The sequence below is a fragment of the Mauremys reevesii genome, linkage group 3 (genome assembly GCF_016161935.1).
Source record: "Mauremys reevesii isolate NIE-2019 linkage group 3, ASM1616193v1, whole genome shotgun sequence".
Classification (NCBI taxonomy): Eukaryota; Metazoa; Chordata; order Testudines; family Geoemydidae; genus Mauremys; species Mauremys reevesii.
In genome coordinates this window covers 33,170,701-33,191,228 of record NC_052625.1, presented here as the reverse complement: position 1 = coordinate 33,191,228, position 20,528 = coordinate 33,170,701, and the positions used below count along the sequence as shown (strand labels likewise).

General features: G+C 46.2%; 1 protein-coding gene across 1 annotated transcript in view; it reads left to right on the top strand.

Moving 5' to 3' along the window:
* Positions 1 to 7,303: 7,303 nt before the first annotated feature.
* The window catches only part of PSME4 (proteasome activator subunit 4), a 236,595-nt gene continuing 223,370 nt past the window's right edge, over positions 7,304 to 20,528 (top strand). The window contains exon 1 of the mRNA XM_039529281.1: positions 7,304 to 7,579. Coding sequence (XP_039385215.1) covers positions 7,365 to 7,579 — 215 coding nt within the window. The 5' untranslated portion in view covers positions 7,304 to 7,364. The remainder of the gene's footprint in view (positions 7,580 to 20,528) is intronic.

Below are 20,528 nucleotides of genomic sequence, written 5' to 3'. Positions count from 1 at the left end.
CTCAACACACTTGTCAGAATATTTAGCCAATGTCCTGTAAGGTATCATAAAAACTGGTGACACGCTGACCATGAATATCATTGTGTGATGTACGTTCAAAGAGTTATTTATGTATGCTGGAAATATGTTGTTAACATGTTTTGACGGCAGTGAATAAACCAAGCTTGCCCTAGACAAAGGAATGTGGAATTACCTATCTGCCTGGCTTGATCACAGGCAGAGGACAATGAAAGTACATTTACATATAAGGTAAACAAAGAACTCAAACTAATGAGTGGTGGAGGAAACATCTTGGTGAGCACAGTGATGGGGGTGTGTGTACTGAAGTCTGAACCCTCAGGGGATCTTTCTGACTCTTGAGGCAAAGACAATGAAATTTGGGAAATATAAGGGGAGCAAAAAGACATTGTAGTTATCCATCACTTCGGGAACAAAAGGGACAGCACCTCTAATTCTGTGAACATTGGATCCTCATGCTAGAAGGGCTGGAGATGTTGGTAATTTTATATAAGTGAGAAAGCTGTTTAGGCAAAGATAGTAGCTTGCTAACGTTAAGTCTTGGACACTAGAAAGCATGTTTTACTTTGTTTTGTTTGTAACCATATCTGTCTCTTTTACTCTTACTGAGTATCACTTAAATCTATGTTCTTTATTAATAAACATTCTTAGTTTTATGTAAACTCAGTGCTGCTATACTAAAGTCAAGTGTTCATCCTCAGCTAACTTAACAGGCTGGTACATGCATTGCCTCTTTGGAGGCAGCAAACTTAATTTCTGTGAGTGTCCAGTGACAGGGACTGGACACTGCAGAGATACATTTCTGGGGGAATTCAGGAACTAGGGTTCACTGTATGTTACCTGCAAGGTAAGTTGAAGATGGGCAAAATCTCCAGTTTGTTGATGAGGTGGACAGACTGGTGTGGCAAAAAACTGACACAGTTTAAGCCCCAGCAAAACTCTCTCTTGCTGAAGCAGACAGGTATTATGGTTTTGGGTTTCCTAAGGAGAGTATCACAATTGGGGAGAGGGACATAAAGGAACCATTTTAATTTTTAAACTTCAAAGAGTTCTTAAAATACCTAATTACATTTTAACTAGATTCATACTTAAACATTAGAATGCAGCTTTTAACTTCAGTTTCTGAATGAGCATGGAACGCCATTTGTCTAAACTTGCAGCGATACTGTTTTAGCACCATGGTATTCAGCTGCATCCTTCGCTGTCTTCCTTTTTCCGCAGTGTGTTATTTTTCTAGACTAGACAAGGCTTACCACTTGTTTTGTAGTAATGTGTATGATGAGTTGGCTGATGTCTATAGGTAATACTGGCCTTTACTGAACAGAATCAAGATCTTGTGTGAGAGAAAGGGATGTATTAATATGATGAACATCAACCCATTTTCTACCAAAAATTACTACTAATTACAAGCCAGAGAAACAAGGAATGGTAGATGGAATATTAATTTTCTCTTAATGCCCGTTCAGGGATGTGACTCCCCACCACACACATTATTTTAGTCACAGGAAGTTTTTACTAAGTAGACATACCATGACTAAAGAGAAGCAAATGTTAATAATTAAGTATTTTTAATAATGAAAAGAAATAAATCACTTGGTTTGTTTAGTATCACTCTCTTCTGCTCTTTCTAGTAGAAACCACACCTTTAAGCACAAGACTGCCTTATGTGGGGATACTTCTGATTCCCCCCCCTACACACACACACACACACAAGCACCCCAGAGGCACTAGAGGTCTTCAAATAAATGGTTGAAAATTGATTTAAAAGTGGCAAAAATATTTTTTATCCTCACCTCATTCCCTGAAGTGGACAAACCATTTTTACTGAAGCTTTTTAAAAAAATTCTCTTAAGGCAGAGAATAAGCATGGAAAATTTCATTCCAAATGGTTAAAGTTGGAAAAGTTATAAGCAAATGAAAAGATGGGCTTATAATAGAAAGTGTTAGGTAGTCTTAACTGTAGCCATTGTTATCAGTTCCACCTATAATTTAAGCACCTAATAGAGTGGTCTGATTTTCAGAGGTGCTGAGCACCCTGAACTTCCATAAATATGGATTTAGATGCCTACTTTTTGGCACTCATGTCTGAAAGTGTTGACCTATATACTTATGATTATAGCAACAGGCATGCTTTGAAAAGTGTGACAGTACTGACATGTCTGTAGTTCTCTCTAAAAGAAACGAACAGTGCTTGCATTGATTTTTTTGACCTTGCCAAACCAGTAGAGTTTTCTTCTTTGGTCACAGATACATATGTGAACATGACACACACCATTTCTTGCTGCACCTATTTGTTTTATTATTGTGGAGTGTTAGTAGATACAAATTTACAACGCTAAAAGAGTGGGCAGGGAGGGATTCGGTGTGATTTTTTTCTTCTGGAAAATTAAACAGCAATCTCTGAGTATCATAGTTTTGTTTATTTTATGTTTAATTAAGGTTGTCTATTGCATTTCTTCCAGTATCAATACCTATGCAATTGTTGCCCATCATTTCAGCATTCAGAACCAGCCATTTTCCTTTATAATCAGAACTAGTACAAATGTAAAGATCAGAAAACTGAATCTACCTTTAATAGTAGCTTTAAATCTAATCAGTAGTTGCTGCCTGGTAATTATGTAATTCTTGAAAGGAATTTCAATTAATTATATTTAGGAAACAACTAGCTGTAACAGCTACCAGTTACTTCTGTCATACACTCAACGTAGGCTTCAAACTACACTCCGTTAAGTCAGTGGCAGAATCAGGCACTATTTGAACTCCACTTTAATGACTGAAGAAGTTAATAATTAATGGACCTCTGTAACAGAATCTTACTTGATCTGACATTAGACCCCTACTGTTGCCTCAGTTTCTTCACTCTAGTTAACTCACTGTCTCATTTTCTGCAGGTCTTCTATTACTTCAATCTGCTACTCTTGGATAGGCAAATTCTCACGTTTCTTGTAGAGTTAGCTCTCCAGCCAAATCAGAAAGTCCACCCCTACTTCAGGGCCGGGGGGAAGGAAGGGACATAGGGAGAAATGGAACCAGAAGTCCCACAAAATAAGACCAACATCCAATGAATTCATACTGGGTGTCCCCTTAGGACATCTGGATCAAACCTCAAGTCTATACAATGCTTTTGTCCTCAGTGGTCTATATAGGTCCTTTTCTAGACCCTCCCCTGGGGCTCAGCAGTCCATTTGCTCTATTGACAACAGAAGTGGGACTTTCTCCTCATACCCTAGCTGGAACCCCAAGCCCATGCCCCTAAGCAAGCATGAGCGTCAACTCCTTCTACTGTTCATACTATCCTGTTCAGGCTATGCTACCTCCTCTTGGATCAACCCTTTCTCAAGGCCTACTAATTCCGTTTGTATTAGGGCTCCTTCAACTACCCTTGTATCAGAGCTGTAAGGACCTCTCTCGCTCTCTCTCAGTACCTTAGTTCCCTTTGAACAAGAGATCTCAGCTGGTCCCACTCCAGGCCTCTTGCTTTGGAAAGACCTTCTTTAGCTCTTTACTAAACCAGTGCCTCCTAAAGAAACTATTTTAAAATTAATTTTATTTGATTTTCCTTCTAACTTAGCAGGCTTCCTCTTATAGGAAGCACCCCCATTCCCCATGATGAGTGGTCACCTGACTCAACCACCAGCTCAAATCCATCACCTGGGAAAAGTAAGGCTGAGCCCAAATACCCCAAAAGGGCCAGTTTATGCTGTGACAACACCTATCACAGCAGATCAATGTCTAATCCAACCCATTTTGTACTAGTGTCTCCCCATACCAGACTTGCTTTTTATTTTGTCTTAATAAAAAACAAAATTATTTCAACCTCTTTTATTTAGGGGGACTTGGTCAAAGTCTGTCAGAAAAATCTCCTGTGAGGTTGTGAATTATTACAGTATGAACTATTACCCAGGATTTCTGCATTGTCAGTGAATAGTCTGAGGACACTATAAGTCAAAGATGCCTAATGGATTTGGATGTCCAATTCCTAGTTAAAATTCATACTTTCTGGGAAATACCAATATTTAATTCCCCTTTGAACCCAAACAATTTCACAGAAGTTGGAGAATAAATGTGACTTTGGCCCTCACATCAAGGTAAACTTGCTAAATAACTTTTTGGTAAACCATGAAGCTACAAAAAGTGGATTTTGAATGTCAGTGGTAGTTACAGGCACTTAGCATTTCTGAAAATCAGTCTTATTTAGGTGCTTACATGGATGGTTCCCCCTTTTCCCACAATTCTCTTGAGCACACAGAAGCCTTTACAAATATCCCACAAGCCATTGCTTCAGGGAGCTGTGCTGAGAACTTGTAGATCAGATACCCAGAGGGTCATGAAACTGCAATTGTTGATTAAAATGCTATGTGTAAGCATGGGGTACAAATCCATCCAAAATGGGATAACTAGTGTGGATGCATAGCACCATTGATTCTTACACTGGTGAAATCCCACCACTACTAGAGCAGTCACATTCTCTAGGTGATTACACCTCTTGGCCATTTAAGACAACTGCACAGCTTTCTCTATTTACTACAGACTGTGAATGGATCCTGCAGCCCTACAATGTCTGATGTTGACTTCCTCAATAGCAAGACTGTCCTCAAACTAGCATATTTCATTTTTAGATGTCTCTTTATATTGGTTGGAATTAAACTCTCTTAAAAATATACTTTGTGTGATCATTCAGTCAAAATTCCATCCCCTTGTTCCCTTCAGCTCTGGCACAAAAATATCAGTACAGCTTGTAATTAGGAAAATTATCTTTTGCCTCACTTGCCACGAAGATGAGGGTAAGAGTTTTACACTGTCATTAATACCATATTTGCGTGGATGCCGCAGAAGCAGAAATGAGTATTCCTCTCCCACACCCTGTGTCAAGGGCTGTCAGGGTGGGACAATTTGCATGAAGATTTCTTTTTAAATGAAATTTTAAATGACCTCATTCAAATGCCCAGCGAATTCCTTCCTAACAAGCCAGAGCGACTTTAAATATTGCCAGAATGAATCCAAACTGGACAAAGCTCTAGGGCAGGTCAGCCCTGCTAGGCAGCCAGGGACTCAGCCCCTTCTCTCTTGTCCCTCTCCAGCACAATCCCCACCACACTTGTCTCAGCCTCTACTACTGCCACCCCTTCAGACACCCAACTCTGCCTCTCCCTGCAGAGCTCCTTTCAGCTCTGCCTCTTCCCAACCTCCTTCCTCAAACCCTCACCTTGAAGTCTCCCTACCACACTCTCCGACCCCCAGACTGCCGCCCCCGACTTCCCTCGGCTCCCAGAGCCTGCCCCACTCCTCCCTGCCCCCCTCAGGCCCCCGAGTGCCGCCCCTGACATCCCTCGGCTCCCAGAGCCTGCCCCACTCTTCCCTGCCCCTCTCAGCCCCAGAGTGCCGCCCCCGACTTCCCTCGGCTCCCAGAGCCTGCCCCACTCCTCCCTGCCCACCTCAGGCCCCAGAGTGCCGCCCCCGACTTCCCTCGGCTCCCAGAGCCTGCCCCACTCCTCCCTGCCCCCTGACTCCCTCGGCACCCAGAGCCTGCCCCACTCTTCTCTGCCCACCTCCGGCCCCAGAGTGCCGCCCCCGACTTCCCTCGGCTCCCAGAGCCTGCCCCACTCCTCCCTGCCCCCCTCAGCCCCAGAGTGCCGCCCCTGACATCCCTCGGCTCCCAGAGCCTGCCCCACTCTTCCCTGCCCACCTCAGGCCCCAGAGTGCCGCCCCCGACTTCCCTCGGCTCCCAGAGCCTGCCCCACTCCTCCCTGCCCCCCTCAGCCCCAGAGTGCCGCCCCCGACTTCTCGCGGCTCCCAGAGCCTGCCCCACTCCTCCCTGCCCCTCTCAGCCCCAGAGTGCCACCCCCGACTTCTCGCGGCTCCCAGAGCCTGCCCCACTCCTCCCTGCCCCTCTCAGCCCCAGAGTGCCGCCCCCGACTTCCCTCGGCTCCCAGAGCCTGCCCCACTCAGGCCCCAGAGTGCCGCCCTCGACTTCCCTCAGCTCCCAGAGCCTGCCCCACTCTTCCCTGCCCCTCTCAGCCCCAGAGTGCCGCCCCCGACTTCCCTCAGCTCCCAGAGCCTGCCCCACTCCTCCCTGCCCCTCTCAGTCCCAGAGTGCCCACCCTGACTTCCCTCGGCTCCCAGAGCCTGCCCCACTCCTCCCTGCCCCTCTCAGCCCCCGCGTGCCGCCCCCGACTTCCCTCAGCTCCCAGAGCCTGCCCCACTCCTCCCTGCCCCTCTCAGTCCCAGAGTGCCCACCCTGACTTCCCTCGGCTCCCAGAGCCTGCCCCACTCCTCCCTGCCCCTCTCAGCCCCAGAGTGCCGCCCCCGACTTCCCTCAGCTCCCAGAGGCTGCCCCACTCCTCCCTGCCCCTCTCAGCCCCAGAGTACCGCCCCCGACTTCCCTCAGCTCCCAGAGGCTGCCCCACTCCTCCCTGCCCCCCTCAGGCCCCAGAGCGCCACCCCTGACTTCCCTCGGCTCCCAGAGCCTGCCCCACTCCTCCCTGCCCCTCTCAGCCCCAGAGTGCCGCCCCCGACTTCCCTCAGCTCCCAGAGCCTGCCCCACTCCTCCCTGCCCCCTCAGCCCCAGAGTGCCCCCAACTTCCCTCCCAGAGCCTGCCCTACTCCTCCCTGCCCCCCTCAGGGCCCAGAGTGCCGCCCCCGACTTCCCTCGGCTCCCAGAGCCTGCCCCACTCCTCCCTGCCCCACTCAGCCCCCGGGTGCTGCCCCTGACTTCCCTCGGCTCCCAGAGCCTGCCCCACTCCTCCCTGCCCCACTCAGCCCCAGAGTGCCGCCCCCGACTTCCCTCAGCTCCCAGAGCCTGCCCCACTCCTCCCTGCCCCCCTCAGCCCCAGAGTGCCGCCCCCAACTTCCCTCGGCTCCCAGAGCCTGCCCCACTCCTCCCTGCCACTATCAGCCCCAGAGTGCCACCCCTGACTTCCCTCGGCTCCCAGAGCCTGCCCCACTCCTCCCTGCCCCCCTCAGGTCCCAGAGTGCCGCCCCCGACTTCCCTCGGCTCCCAGAGCCTGTCCCACTCCTCCCTGCCCCCCTCAGGCCCCAGAGTGCCGCCCCCGACTTCTCGCGGCTCCCAGAGCCTGCCCCACTCCTCCCTGCCCCCCTCAGGCCCCAGAGTGCCGGCCCCAAAGCGCCTCTCCCACTCCCCGAGCATCTTCCCCACTCAGTCCCCCGCCTCCACCGCCCGCTTCCGCTCCCCCGCCCCCGCGCAGGAAGTGACCTGGCCCGAGCGGGAGGCGGCCGTTCGCTCGGTTGGTTGCTTCGTCACCAGGAGCCGCTGTGTGACTCGTTAGGACGGAGCCGGGCGCAGAGGGCGTCGGCAGCGGCAGGGGACGGCGCCGGCGGCAGCAGCCATGGCCGGGAGCGGGAGCGGGAGCGGGCCGCCCGGGGAGGCGCCGGGCTTCGCGCCGCAGAAGGAGATCGCCTACAACAAGCTGCTGCCGTACGGGGACCGGCTGGAGGCCGAGGCGAGCCGCCTGCTGGCCCAGATCAAAGGCAACCTGGGCCGGGCCGTGCAGCTGCAGGAGCTGTGGCCCGGGGGGCTCTTCTGGACCAGGAAACTCTCCACGTGAGTCCGCCGGCCGGGCCGAGGCAGCGCCTCCCTGCGGGGCGCCGAGCGCAAGCCGGGCCGGGGCAGCTGGGATTGGAAGAGCGGCCCCGGCCGCCCCGCTCGGCCGTAGGGCTGCGGGGTCGGTGTGGTTGTGTGTGTACACACCCGCCGTCGGTGCCTCGGGGTATGGGGGTGTGTGTGTGTATACACACCTGCCGTCGGTGCCCCAGGGGTATGGGTGTGTGTGTGTGTATACACATACCTGCCGTCGGTGCCTCGGGGTATGGGTGTGTGTGTGGGTGTGTATACATATACCTGCCGTCGGTGCCCCCGGGGTATGGGGGTGTGTGTATACACACCTGCCGTTGGTGCCTCGGGGCATGGGTGTGTGTGTGTGTGTATACACATACCTGCCGTCGGTGCCCCCGGGGTATGGGTATGTGTGTATACACACCTGCCGTTGGTGCCTCGGGGCATGGGTGTGTGTGTGGGTGTGTATACACACACCTGCCGTCGGTGCCCCCAGGGTATGGGGGTGTGTGTGTGTGTACATATACCTGCCGTCGGTGCCCCCCGGGGTATGGCTGTGTGTGTGTATACATATACTTGCCGTCGGTGCCCCCGGGGTATGGGTGTGTGTGTGTATACACACACCTGCCGTCGGTGCCCCTGGTGAGTGCATGTACACATGCCATTGGTACCCTGGTCCGTGCATGCCTGCATGTACATACACCATTGGTACTCCTGGTGTGTAATTTTGTACGTACATATGCCATCGGTCCCTTTGGCGTGTGTGTGTATACGTGTTATTGGTGTGTCGTCCCCTCTTCCCCGGTGCACGGATGTGTGTTCACGTGCCATCAGTGCCCCAGGGTGTGTGTGTGTGTTTGTATGTACACGTGCCATCGTTGCCCCTGAGGAGTGAGTGTACATGTGCCATTGGCACCCGCAGGGTGTGTGCGTGCATGTGTACACACCCACTCTTGGTATCCTCCCACCCCAAGGGGTGTACACACCTACCCTTGGGATCTCCGCCCTCCCCGAGGGGGTGTGTGGGTGTGTATGTACATCTGTCCCTGGTATCTTTCTTGCCTTTGGTCATTGTGTGTGCGTGTCTGTACACACCCTCCCTTGGTACTTTCCCTGAGGATTATGTGCACCCATCCTTCTTACACCTTCTTGCAGTGGTGTACTTGTCCTCCATACTCCTCCCTTTGTGTGTGTGTGTGTGTGTGTGTATGTACCCACTCTCAGTAACACTCGCCAGGGAGTGGGGGTGTACCTGCACTCAATACTCTTCCCCTCAGGTGTGTGTACTTATCCTCTATTTACACACACACAGGTGGTGTGCACCCACCTTTTATTACTCCCACCCCAGTGTGTGTGCACCTGGCTATCCTCTAACCTCCCTGTGCCTCCGTGTGTGTGTGTGTACGTGCACATGTGGGTGCCAGGTTTCTCTCTATAACCTGCCACCTAGTGTGTGTTTGCTCCGCTGTCATCTGTACCTGCAGCCTGTATGTGTGTACCTCACTGGTATGGGTGCCTTTTGCCCTCTATCCCTTTATTTCCCCAGAGTTTTTGCTTAACATTAATGTGGGGGGAAGTCCCTGTGGGCCAAGCAGTCTGCAGGCTGTGAAGGGGGGTCAGTGAAAGCAGCTCAGGCTGTGAGCGGAGACCCTCTTCTTTAGCATGTGACAGTGCAGTGGCCCCCAACTCCTGCACAGTGAGTCTGTCCTATGTCCATTAAACTCCAGCCCTCATCCCCTTCTGCCCCCAAGAGCCAGCAGGACCTTTGTCTGGGGCTATTTTTAAAGGTGACACCAGGAAGAGCTGGGACTGGAGCCAGGTTTTAGATTGTTGCAGGTTAAACCCTGTCTTTAAAGTAGCTGGGACTGATGATAGTGCCTCTGGGAGCTACTGGTCTTGTTTGGGGGAAGCTGAGTAGCTTCTGCTGCTGCCTCCCCAACTGGTGCAATTTCCACTGTAGGCTCATATTGTAATAGAGACTAGACTCCCATTTCAAGGCTGCTTAGCCTCTTAGTCTCTGTGGAAGAAGGATTTTATTGGCTTTAATGAAGGTAGTTACTCACTAAGCCTTCAGTTATTTAGCCAGAAACTGTACATGACTGCTCCATCTCTCCTGGGAATAAGTTTGTACTAGTCATTGCTGCCAAAAGTAGCACCCACGTTTTTGTAAAGTGGTTTCTTCTTGCACATCTGTGTATACTTTTGTGGGGAGAGTAGACTGTGATAGGGCAGTAGTTCTACTTTCCAAAGAAAGGTTCAGTTTCAGAGAAACTGAATTAGACTCTGGAATACATAACAGACCCAGTGAGTAACTTGTTGAGTTTAACCTCAGTCTCTTCTCTGGCACAAAATACTCTTTGTCTCTGCAAATGTATCTAATGTTGTGTCACCATGAATGATACAAAACAGTCAAAGTGTACTTTGGAATAAGAAGTAAGGGCAAAGGGGGATGTTTCATTGGCAAAGGCATCTTTGTCTACTGGGAAACTATTAATTTTGTATATTTAAGTGCCTGATGTGAAAATCTGCTTCCTCTCTCACCTTTTCCTTGTTAAAGAAATTGATTCAATTTGTAACCATTTTGCAGTATTGAGAGGGAAACAGGTTTGAAGAGATTTTATCCTTTGGACCCACAGTTAATGAAACCATTTGGGTCAAATGGGTTGCTCAGGCTCCATATTCCATTACCAGGTCCCTTTTACATCCAGGTTGCTGGGTCTTGAGTGGGAGTTTCAAAAGATGCCTTAGGCTGGGATTTTCATTGGTTCCCAAAAGAGTTAGGGACCCAAATCCACTAGCAATTCAAGAGGGTTTAAGTGTCTAATTCCCTTAGTCTCTTGAAAATGTCAGCCTTAGGTGCTTTTGGAAAAAATCCCATATTAATTTATCCTGGGTGTATGATGACAAAAAGCTATTGTTACCAAGTGATGGATGTTTGGATTATGTAAAATGAGTTTATGGGTTCAGTCCAGTTTCACTACTGGATACACACACATCAAAACTGGGGCCACTTTTTGTTATTCACAGTCCAAGGTCTGAATGGGCATGGAAATGAAACATATGCCTTTCCACCCAGAGGTGGCAGAGCTTTCTGGGTAAGTTTGCCCTTCTGTTAGCCATATTGTAGCTACACTGTTGAAATTCAGTTTCCAGTGCTTTCAAACCAGTGTATCTCATGAACATCAAAAGTACTGAAGTGCTGCCTTTCCAAAAGGGGCATAATTTCAAAATTGAAATTTAACAGTCCCTTCTCCACAGCCAGGGGCGGCTCTAGAAATTAGGCTGCCCCAGGCAGCGCGGTGTGCTGCGCCGCCCTTCCTCGGTCCCGCGGCGGGTCCCCTCTTCCCGCGGCTCCGGTTGAGCTCCCGCGGCAGGTCCACCGGAGCCCCAGGACGAGCGGACCTGCCGCAGGCATGGCTGCGGGAGCTCCACCGGAGCCGCGGGAACAGTGAACCTCCCGCGGGCTCCGCTTGAGCTGCCGCAGTCATGCCTGCGGGAGGTCCAGCCGAGCCGCGGGACGAGCCCCCCTCCGCAGTCATGCCTGCGGCAGGTCCGGTCGTCCCGCGGCTCCGGTGGACCTCCCGCAGGCATGACTGCGGCAGGTCCACCGGCCCAGCCTGCCGCCCCCTAGATTTGGCCGCCCTAGGCAACAGCTTGGTTTGCTGGTGCCTAGAGCCGCCCCTGTCCACAGCAAACACATTTGTAGGTGCAGTATTTAAGTATTATAAAACAGTCCATTAACAAAAATTGCATCAGTGCTCCCCCTGGTTCTTTACTGGTGGGAGCATTAGCATAGATTAGGTTCTGGCATTTACTAGCATTTTTGCCACTGTGTTAACAAAGCCCTATGATGGCTAAAAACAGCTGCCAGACTCTTGTCTATATTAGGGCTCCTGCTGGTGCTAATGATGGGTCTGGTGGTAACACCAGTGGGAATTTTTTCTAAATTTTCTGATGTAGATGAAAGTTGGAGGGTGTTTTGGGCATTACAGAAATGTGTAAGTACATTTTATAAAACATAGCCAGTTTCATATTTTCTAATGATCTGTTATTCTGCCTGGCCATGTATATGATGCCATTTTTATATGACGACTGCTGCAGTCCTCTAATCAGTGTATCACATCTATATGAATAACATTCTGTCTTTGCTAAGCACTCTGTGTCTCTACAGCAGTGACATTTGCTACATAATGGAGACTAATGAGTAAGTCAGTTTCTTAGAGATCTGTGATGACTGCATTTGGTAGTCTGGTTCCTAAATTTATTGTAAAGTGGCTCTTCACCTATGTAATTAAAAAAAGGCAAAATAGTATTTTTGAACACTTTCTTGGGAATTTAATACATATGTGGTAATTAAAAATCTGGTTTTGACTAATGTCAGTGCAAGTGACCTTGTGTTTACCAAAGAGTATTCTTGGAAAGCATTACATTTGTAGGTGCAAAATGACTCGCATGACTGCATTATGAGGTATTTTGAACTTGATTGGTACTGTTTTCCCCCTAGCCATCTGCTAACTCATACTGTTTACAGGGATGCCTGTTGTTTTTAGTCTTATGGCAGAGGTTCATATGCTAATGCTGTCAAAACATGTTGTGACATTTGTCAGTGGCTTACAGGAAGGACTGCCTCTGATGGTAGGGTGACTTTGGCAGCTCATCTGCCAGAGTTAGGCTCTTTGCAGTTTGACAGTGTCTATGTTGAACTAACCATTAGATATCATACTGTAAACTGCAACTACTGTAACAGTTAGCCAGTAGGGCATCTAGAATAATTTCTGTGTTGCTCTGTGAATCACAAAAGGAACAGGACTAGTATGTTTTGCCACCTCCTCATTGAAGATAGAATTCATTGTGTGTGTGATGCAGTTAGGTTCTCTCTACCGAAGAGGTAAAAAATGCCCTTTAGTTAATCCCAAGATTTCTGTGGTACTATAATGCATTGCAGTGATATTGGAACACATTTGCTTAAAAAAAATACCGAGGGAGAAGTGGAGGTTAACTCCTTATTCCCTCTCCAGCTGTCCTACATAAGTTGCACTCTGGTTTTCTGTATGAACTTAATTTTCTATAACCAAAACCAGACCAAAAGGCAGAATCTTCAGAGTGGTAAAATTGTTTAGTTTTATTGCAGATGTCCAAATTTTAAAATGTTGTATTCTCATAATATTTCATAAAGCAATTAACTCTACAGAAAACAAAAGACGCACAAATAGTAAATAAAAAAATATATGCACTTACTACTTACAGACATATTAAATATTTTATATGTATTATTATACACGTTTTTAAGTGTTTGTGTGTATATAGTGTTTGGGGTACACAAGGAGTACAAGATCATACCTAAATATATTTTCAATTGAAATAGTTGAAAATCAGTTACTACTTGAGTTCTTGCTGACAACTGCATCTTGGATCTTGTTTACTGCATAATGTGCAACAGCTGAGAACATCACTAATACACAGGGTGGTTTTGGAAATGCAGCTGTTTCAGATGTCCATGATGTCATCAGTTGTTTAGAAGAAACACAAAATGCTGAAATCAGATCTCATCAGGTAAAATGCCTTTCAGGTCACATTTTAAATGTATTTGGGCTTGATGCTTCATTCCTTGTACACTCAAAATTTCCAGTGAAGTAAATGGACTCTTTAATTGTACCATGTACACATCCTATAAAGAGAGAGAATTCTCTCTTCCATTAAGACATCAATCCTGGAATTACTTTACTCATGTGAGTAGTCCCATTGACTTCAATGGGACTAATATGAGTAAAATTATACTTGTGTTTGAAGAATTGGGGTATAAATTTGTGACTAGGTTCCATTATAAACTCCTATTTTTAATGACCTTCCAGCTTTGGCTAGCAAATTAATTTGTCCTGAAAATTGCCAGTTTTATTCCGAAAGCAAAAGAGAATCTTTTTGAAAAGTTTATAGTCAATTTGAGAACACTTTTTTAAAGTTACAAGTCATCACAAAATTATTCTGATCTAAAAATTTTGACTAGAGTCTGTTTCTAGCTCAAATTTTTTTTACTAGTATCACATCAGTTTTTCCACATTGTAATATCTCATTGAAAACTTGTGCATATTCTTTATTTAACGAATATAAATTGTAATTAAATTAAACAAGTTATTAAAGTTCTTATTGTAATTGTTATGACAAACAGTTTTATTCTCTGGTGGCTGGTGCAGTTTAGGAAGGACATATGGGTCTTTCTATAACTTTATCCCTTAGTAAAGGTAGATGCCTATATTTTTGGAGCAAAAGGACCAAGATTTGTTCCTAGCAACTTAGTTTTGTGTAGCTGAGGTAATTATTGTTGTTAGTAGCAACAGATTTGTTGCAGAATGCAGGCAGATGCCAATGCATGAAAAATGTGATTCAGCTGTTTTTGAATTACAGGTTGCACAAAATTAAAATGAATGAAATCCACTCAGTAGGAGATCTGTCTGTATGGTTGCAATCAATATTCCATTATAAGTTTTGCCTTTACTCCCTATTCTGTCTGTGAAGAAATCACGTTTTTCCTGGGCAAAAGTTGGGACTCAAAGGTACACAAGAAGAATTAAAAAAAATTAAGGTAGTTTAAAAGGTTTACAAATCATGACTAACACTTATTTTTGCATCTCATATTTCAAAAACAGCTTTTATGGATCCCTGTAGATTTGGACAGAAAACTATCCTCTGCTACACATGAAAAATTTGTATTGGAAACATTGGAAGATTTTAGAAAAGTTCCTAAATTTATAAGTGAAAGCAGTTCTCAGTCTTAACCATGGCAGAGTGTCCACCTTTCTCTTCTACAGATAATTTTCTGGTACAGTTTAGAATATTTATTTGATAGTATAGTACATTTTCTAAAAATAAATATGAGGAAGCCATGTACTTGAACTGTAAAATGAGGGACTAGTATACACCACATAGGAATATGGACACTTTTTTTTTTTTTAATTTGTTCTTTGAGAGCTACAGTGACACTGTACTATGTGAGGAGTAAAAGTTAACTCTGCCTGCATAGGGATGGCAATAAGAATGGGAAGAGTAACCCTGCCGATTTCAGTGCCGAACTAAACTCCAAATCAGAACCCCTTATCATACAGTCCAGTCCAGTCCAATGGACCTTCACTGTGCAGCACCATTAATCTGGGGATACTTGCAATTGGCTGGCAAGGGCATAGGGAGGAGTAGGGTCCTGTGATGTCACTGATGGACTCCTTAAAGCAGGAATTGAATGAGCAATTAAGGTTGTGTGGGAAGAGTCACATAACTCAGTATTTTATGGTTGTCCAAAGCTGCCTATTTGTTTCACATAATATTAACCTTTATTACAGGGGACTTTAACTTGAACGTTTCCTGGTTCTCCAATATTTGAGTTTTGGAAATTAAACTCAAATGTCCTGGAATGGCACAAGGAGAATAGGGCAGTACTGAGTGCCAACTACCTTAATTCCACATTAATATTTCTTGCATGTGAATAAATACACATTCTCAAATGTGGATTCCCAAGAATCCTGTAGGACACCCTGCATACACACTCTCCTTATTAACTGTAATACTTTGTTCCTTCTTTGGAAACAATTTTTAGGGTGCTTTGAAAGCTTTAAAAGTTTCATGTTGATGTTACTAGTTTTGGCTCCCTTAATCCTGAAGTGCTGCTGAGGGCAGGTTGCTCAGCCCCTTCAAAGGAGGGAGTATTTTAGTGTCTTGATGCACAGTTGGATTAGTTGAAGACAAATGATTTAGAAGCTTAAAAATCTGTTTTTTCCCCTCCATTTACATAAAGAAATCTTTTTGAAGCTGTAAAAACAGAAGCCATTTCATTGTCTAGTTCTGCTTCCTGTGCATAGTGATATGCTTATGCTGTGGAGACTTGTGTATTATTTATACTCTCTTCCCCTTCTGTTTCTTAAAGTAACAGCATTTAGTTCTGACAAACTGCTGTTACATTTTCTGAAATTGGTTAATGTCTTTCTATTTTGTTATAATGCCATGAGTGTTAAAGGCACTGACTCTCCATCCCAACCAGCTGCTATCCTTTTTCTCAGATTCCTAGTGCCTCAGTTACTTTCTCATCTTTCTGACTCCAACTCCTCCTTCCAGAAGTCCAAAATTGTTTCATCTGTTGAACCTTCAGGATTCATTATAATTAGTAATCTTACTAACAGGATTTGGGTTGCTTGAATACACGCAACTGCAAATCCTCTTGGCCTTTCTCTACAATACCTCTTTCTTCTTCTGGAATGGGATAGCTGTAAAGGACACTTCTAATGACGAATTAAAAGTTTTCAAGGGAGACTCTAGAGCAGTGGTTCTTAACCTTTACTGTAGCCTGCACCCCTTTGGTTCTCAAAACATGTTCTCGCACCCCTTATCAAAAATAGTTGAAGTAGGTCAGTTCTTTAAACCTAGATATACATAACTATAGAATGAAAGAGATAGCGGCTAACTGAATTCAAACAAAGCCACGGCGCTGCCACATCATCATCTGTGCATGCGTCAAGAAATACCCCGCAACGTGGTGGTACACTGTATTTTGTAGAGAGATAATTTCACTACAATTAGCTTAAAAACTTGAAAATAATTTTTTTGTTTGTACATTACAATAATCGTTAAAAAACTTATAATGTTAATAAATACATAGGTTTGATGAAACAAAGTAGTTGTACTTACATGCCTGTGCTTAATTTGTGTTTTCAATGATTTACCTTCTAACAAAATCTGGCATGTCTCGCACCCCCAGAAAGGGCATCTCGCACCCCCAGGGGGTGTGCACCCCAGGTTAAGAACCACTGCTCTATAGCTTCTCCCTATTTTTCTCCCCCATATCCCCTCCCCCCCTGCCAGGCAGCAAGGGTGAAGTCTTGTCATTGGCTTAAATCAAATCAAAGGGGTGTTGATTGGCTGGTGATGGTTTCTGGCCACTGGCGTGATCATAAATACTGGAAAACTTGAATTTTCCATGGATATAAACAAAAACACAAATTCCTGAACACAGTACAGTCTTCCTCAAAAGATGCGGAATGAAATTTGGTTTTCTTGAGGCCTAACCGAATTATATCCTTTTAATTGCTTTTTCTTTAGTGGTGTTTTTTTAAGTACATTATTGTTTTCTTTGGACATAAAGCTCAAATGGAAATATTATGGCTTTTATTGATTCACCTGTTCCCTCCCCCAAGTCTCTCAGTGTCAACCTGTTGAAATGCTATATATTCTTCTCAGTATATAGAAGGAAGCACTTCTGTTTGCCAAAATTGTGCATAGTAAGCTCTCTCCAGGGAGGTGTTCTGCAGAATGTTTTTATAATTGCTCAAAAGAAGCCAACAAGAGGTAAATCTAAGCACACACAGTCAGACTGGAATAAATGAAGTTTGGTGTGCTGTCCGTAGTAGATAATATGGAATGTAATATTTGTTTTCCTATTAACTTATTATTACATTTTATAAAAATATACATACAAAAAATATAAAATATATATAAACTTCTCATAATATATTAACAATTTGCTACCTAACCTGACCTATACTTGAAACATTTAATTACAGTGAAACCCCGCTATAACCCGCCCCGCTATAACACGAAATCGCATATAACGCGATCATAGGTTGGCTCCCCTTTAAGGCAGATACAACTTAGATAATGTTTTCACAGTACTGTACAGTACCAGTGGTCCCCAACATCTTGGCAGGAGAGAGAAGCTGCAGCCCTGCTCCTGCCGGGGACAGAGAACTCCGAGGCTGCAGGCGCTGGTGCTCTCTGTCCCCAGCAGGCGCGGGCTGCACCTTCTCTCCGGCTTCTCCAGGGCTGCGGGTGCCGGTGCTCTCTGTCCCCGGCAGGCGCGGGGCTTCAGCTTCTCTCAGGCTTCAAGAAGAGCCGTGGCTCCCCGCCTGCCGGGGACAGAGAACTCTGGGGCTGCGGGCGCCGGTGCTCTCTGTCCCTGGCAGGCGCGGGGCTGCAGCTTCTCTCCAGCTTCAAAAGAAGCCACGGCCCCGCGCCTGCCAGGGACAGAGGACTCCGAGGCTGCGGGTGCCGGTGCTCTCTGTCCCCGGCAGGCGTGGGGCCACGGCTTCTCTCCGGCTTCAAGAGGAGCCGTGGCTCGCTGCCTGCCAGGGACAGAGAACTCCGGGGCTGCGGGCGCCGGTGCTCTCTGTCCCCGGCAGGCGTGGGGCCACGGCTTCTCTCCGGCTTCAAGAGGAGCCGTGGCTCGCTGCCTGCCAGGGACAGAGGACTCCGAGGCTGCGGGTGCCGGTGCTCTCTGTCCCCGGCAGGCGTGGGGCCACGGCTTCTCTCCGGCTTCAAGAGGAGCCGTGGCTCGCTGCCTGCCAGGGACAGAGAACTCCGGGGCTGCGGGCGCCGGTGCTCTCTGTCCCTGGCAGGTGTGGGGCCACAGCTTCTCTCCGGCTTCTCTGGGCCTGCGGGCGCCGGTGCTCTCTGTCCCTGGCAGGTGGGGGACCCCGGCTCCTTTTGAAGCCAGAGAGAAGCCGCGGCCCCGCACCTGCCGGGGACAGAGAGCACTGGTGCGCACAGCCTCAGAGTTCTCTGTCCCCGGCAGGCAGGGGGGCCGCGGCTCCTCTCCCCTGCTGGGCAGTGGGCACTAGGCGGCGCACATCAATGCACCGTTTTGGGGACCACTGACAAACTGACTGGTTTGAAACCCCACTATACTGCGACCCCGCATTTAGCACGATGGAAGTTTTTGGACCCCAAACGTCGCGTTATAGCAGGATTTCACTGTATATAAAAAATATGAATGGTTAAAATATAAATTAGTATTTGTATTACACAATTTACAAACCTAATTAGTTTATAAAAATCCAGCTAATTAAAGAAAAATTAAGATAAAGAATAGAAGAAAAGTTCAGCGGAGGGGAATAGAGATTGGGAGGGAAGGAAGTGGGGAGAGAGGAGGGGGAAGTGAGTGGGTGGGGGGAAACATTTTAATAGGATCTTTCAGATACTTCCAGGAGAGTATCCCATATCTCTGAGAATTTTTCTTAGGTATTTCTGTTATGGTGTACAGTTCTTTTCCATGGTTCTTATGATGTCTGTGCTCCAGTCTTCAACTGTTGGTCACTTTTTAGACTTCTACTTTTTTTTAGACCATTCTGTTCATTCCCTCTGAAGTACCTGGCATTGGGCACTGTCGGAAGACAGGATACTGGGCTAGATGGACCTTTGGTCTCACCCAGCATGGCAGTTCTTATGTAGTATGAGTCTTTTAGCAATTATTAGTGCTCTGCTTAGCTGAAGTCTTTCAGATTTATTCAGCTTCCAATTAACATCTATTAGCTTTAAGATTACATGTTTAGCTTGTAACACAATTTTATTTGATATGAAAAAAATCACTCTCCAGTTAAGTTCTGCCCAAAACATATGGGTATAGGAGCATTCCCAGAGTGTATGGGTTAAGATAGCACCTGCTGAATCACAGCACCAACATTTGTCTGTTTTAGCAGCACCTGTTTTTGAACAGTCAGAGGATGGTCCAGTGCATCATCCAAACGATTTTCTGCTGGATTAATCTTAAAACAGATGTCCAAGGAACAGTTTGGAGTATTTCTATTGGCTAGCATAGAAGAATTTGCCTAGTTCCTCTTCTCATTTCTCTTTTAGGCAATCCATGTTTAATTCAAATTTTCCAGCCAAGTGTGCATACAGTGTTGCCATAGGTCTTGGCACTTTGGGTAATATTTTAAGAAATTAAAGCATTTTAGATGGGTTGGGGTAGCACAGGCTTTGGAGCCAAGCAGACAGGAGACGGCATCAGAGCCGTAACTAGGTATTTTTATGCCTGATGTGGCAATTCGGCGGTGGGTCCCGAAGCACCGCTGATTGCGGCTTTTTTTTTTTTCTCTGCCGCTTTCTGCGCCCCTTGGCTTTGTGCACCCAAGGCAAGTGCCTCACTCGCCTCGCCCTTGTTACAGCACTGGACGGCATGTTTAAGTTGGATATATTGCCACTCCTTCTTAGTCTCTAGACTGAACCTTTCTTTTAATACTGTAGAAGGGAGGAAGATCAAAATCCCTTTCCTAATTCAATCTGGCCAAATGATGGGGTTGCCTGCTTTACAGAGTTTTGAGTTATTCCAGATAGAGGCCCTGGTATGCAGGAGGGGGTGACTTTTAAATTTAATAGACGTATGCCAAGTATTTATGGTTGCCACAATAGTTGTTAATTGTTCTTTAGGGAATCCGGCAATAATCCTACTGCAGCACTTTGTTAAAGAGTAAAGGAGCAACCACTTCTGCTTCCATGTGGAGTCAGTTCGGGTCTCTACAGCTTGAGGGAATGAGCCACTGTGCTGGTTGGCTAAGAATTGTTGCCTGATGATAAACTTTAAAGCTGGGAAACCTGAAACCACTTGTTTTGACAGAAATTTGAAATCCTTAAACTCAGAATCTCCTTTTATCATCAGCACCCCACAAGAAGGACCTGAACATGTTTTCGATTGTAATAAAATAAAAAGGAGGAGTATGGAGTGGGAAGGAGGTCCGAATGAAAAGGAACCTGGGAAGGGCATTAATTTTAATGATCATTTTTCCCCAAAGGGAGAGAGGTAGTACCTACCATCTATTTAAATCATTTGATAACTGCATGATTAATAGAGCTAGGTTAACCTTGACTGTGTTTTTAATTTTCTTAGGGAATAGGATGCCAAGCTATCTGAGGTTTTTCTGCTGCCATCTAAATGTCCCTGCGGAAGAGCCACTTCCAGCTAAATCCAGTGGATCTTCATTGTTTCTGATGTATCCCAATTTATCTTGTAGCCAGAGAATCTGCAACGTTACCTGTTGTTTGTAGGATATTGATTGACCTGAATTTTTTTTTAATAGATTAGGAGAGAAGGATTTTTGTCTCCTGAGACCCTGATTTGATCCACTAAATACCTTAGTATTCCCTAATTAGTCTTGTAAATGGTTCTAATGCTAAGTTGAAAATG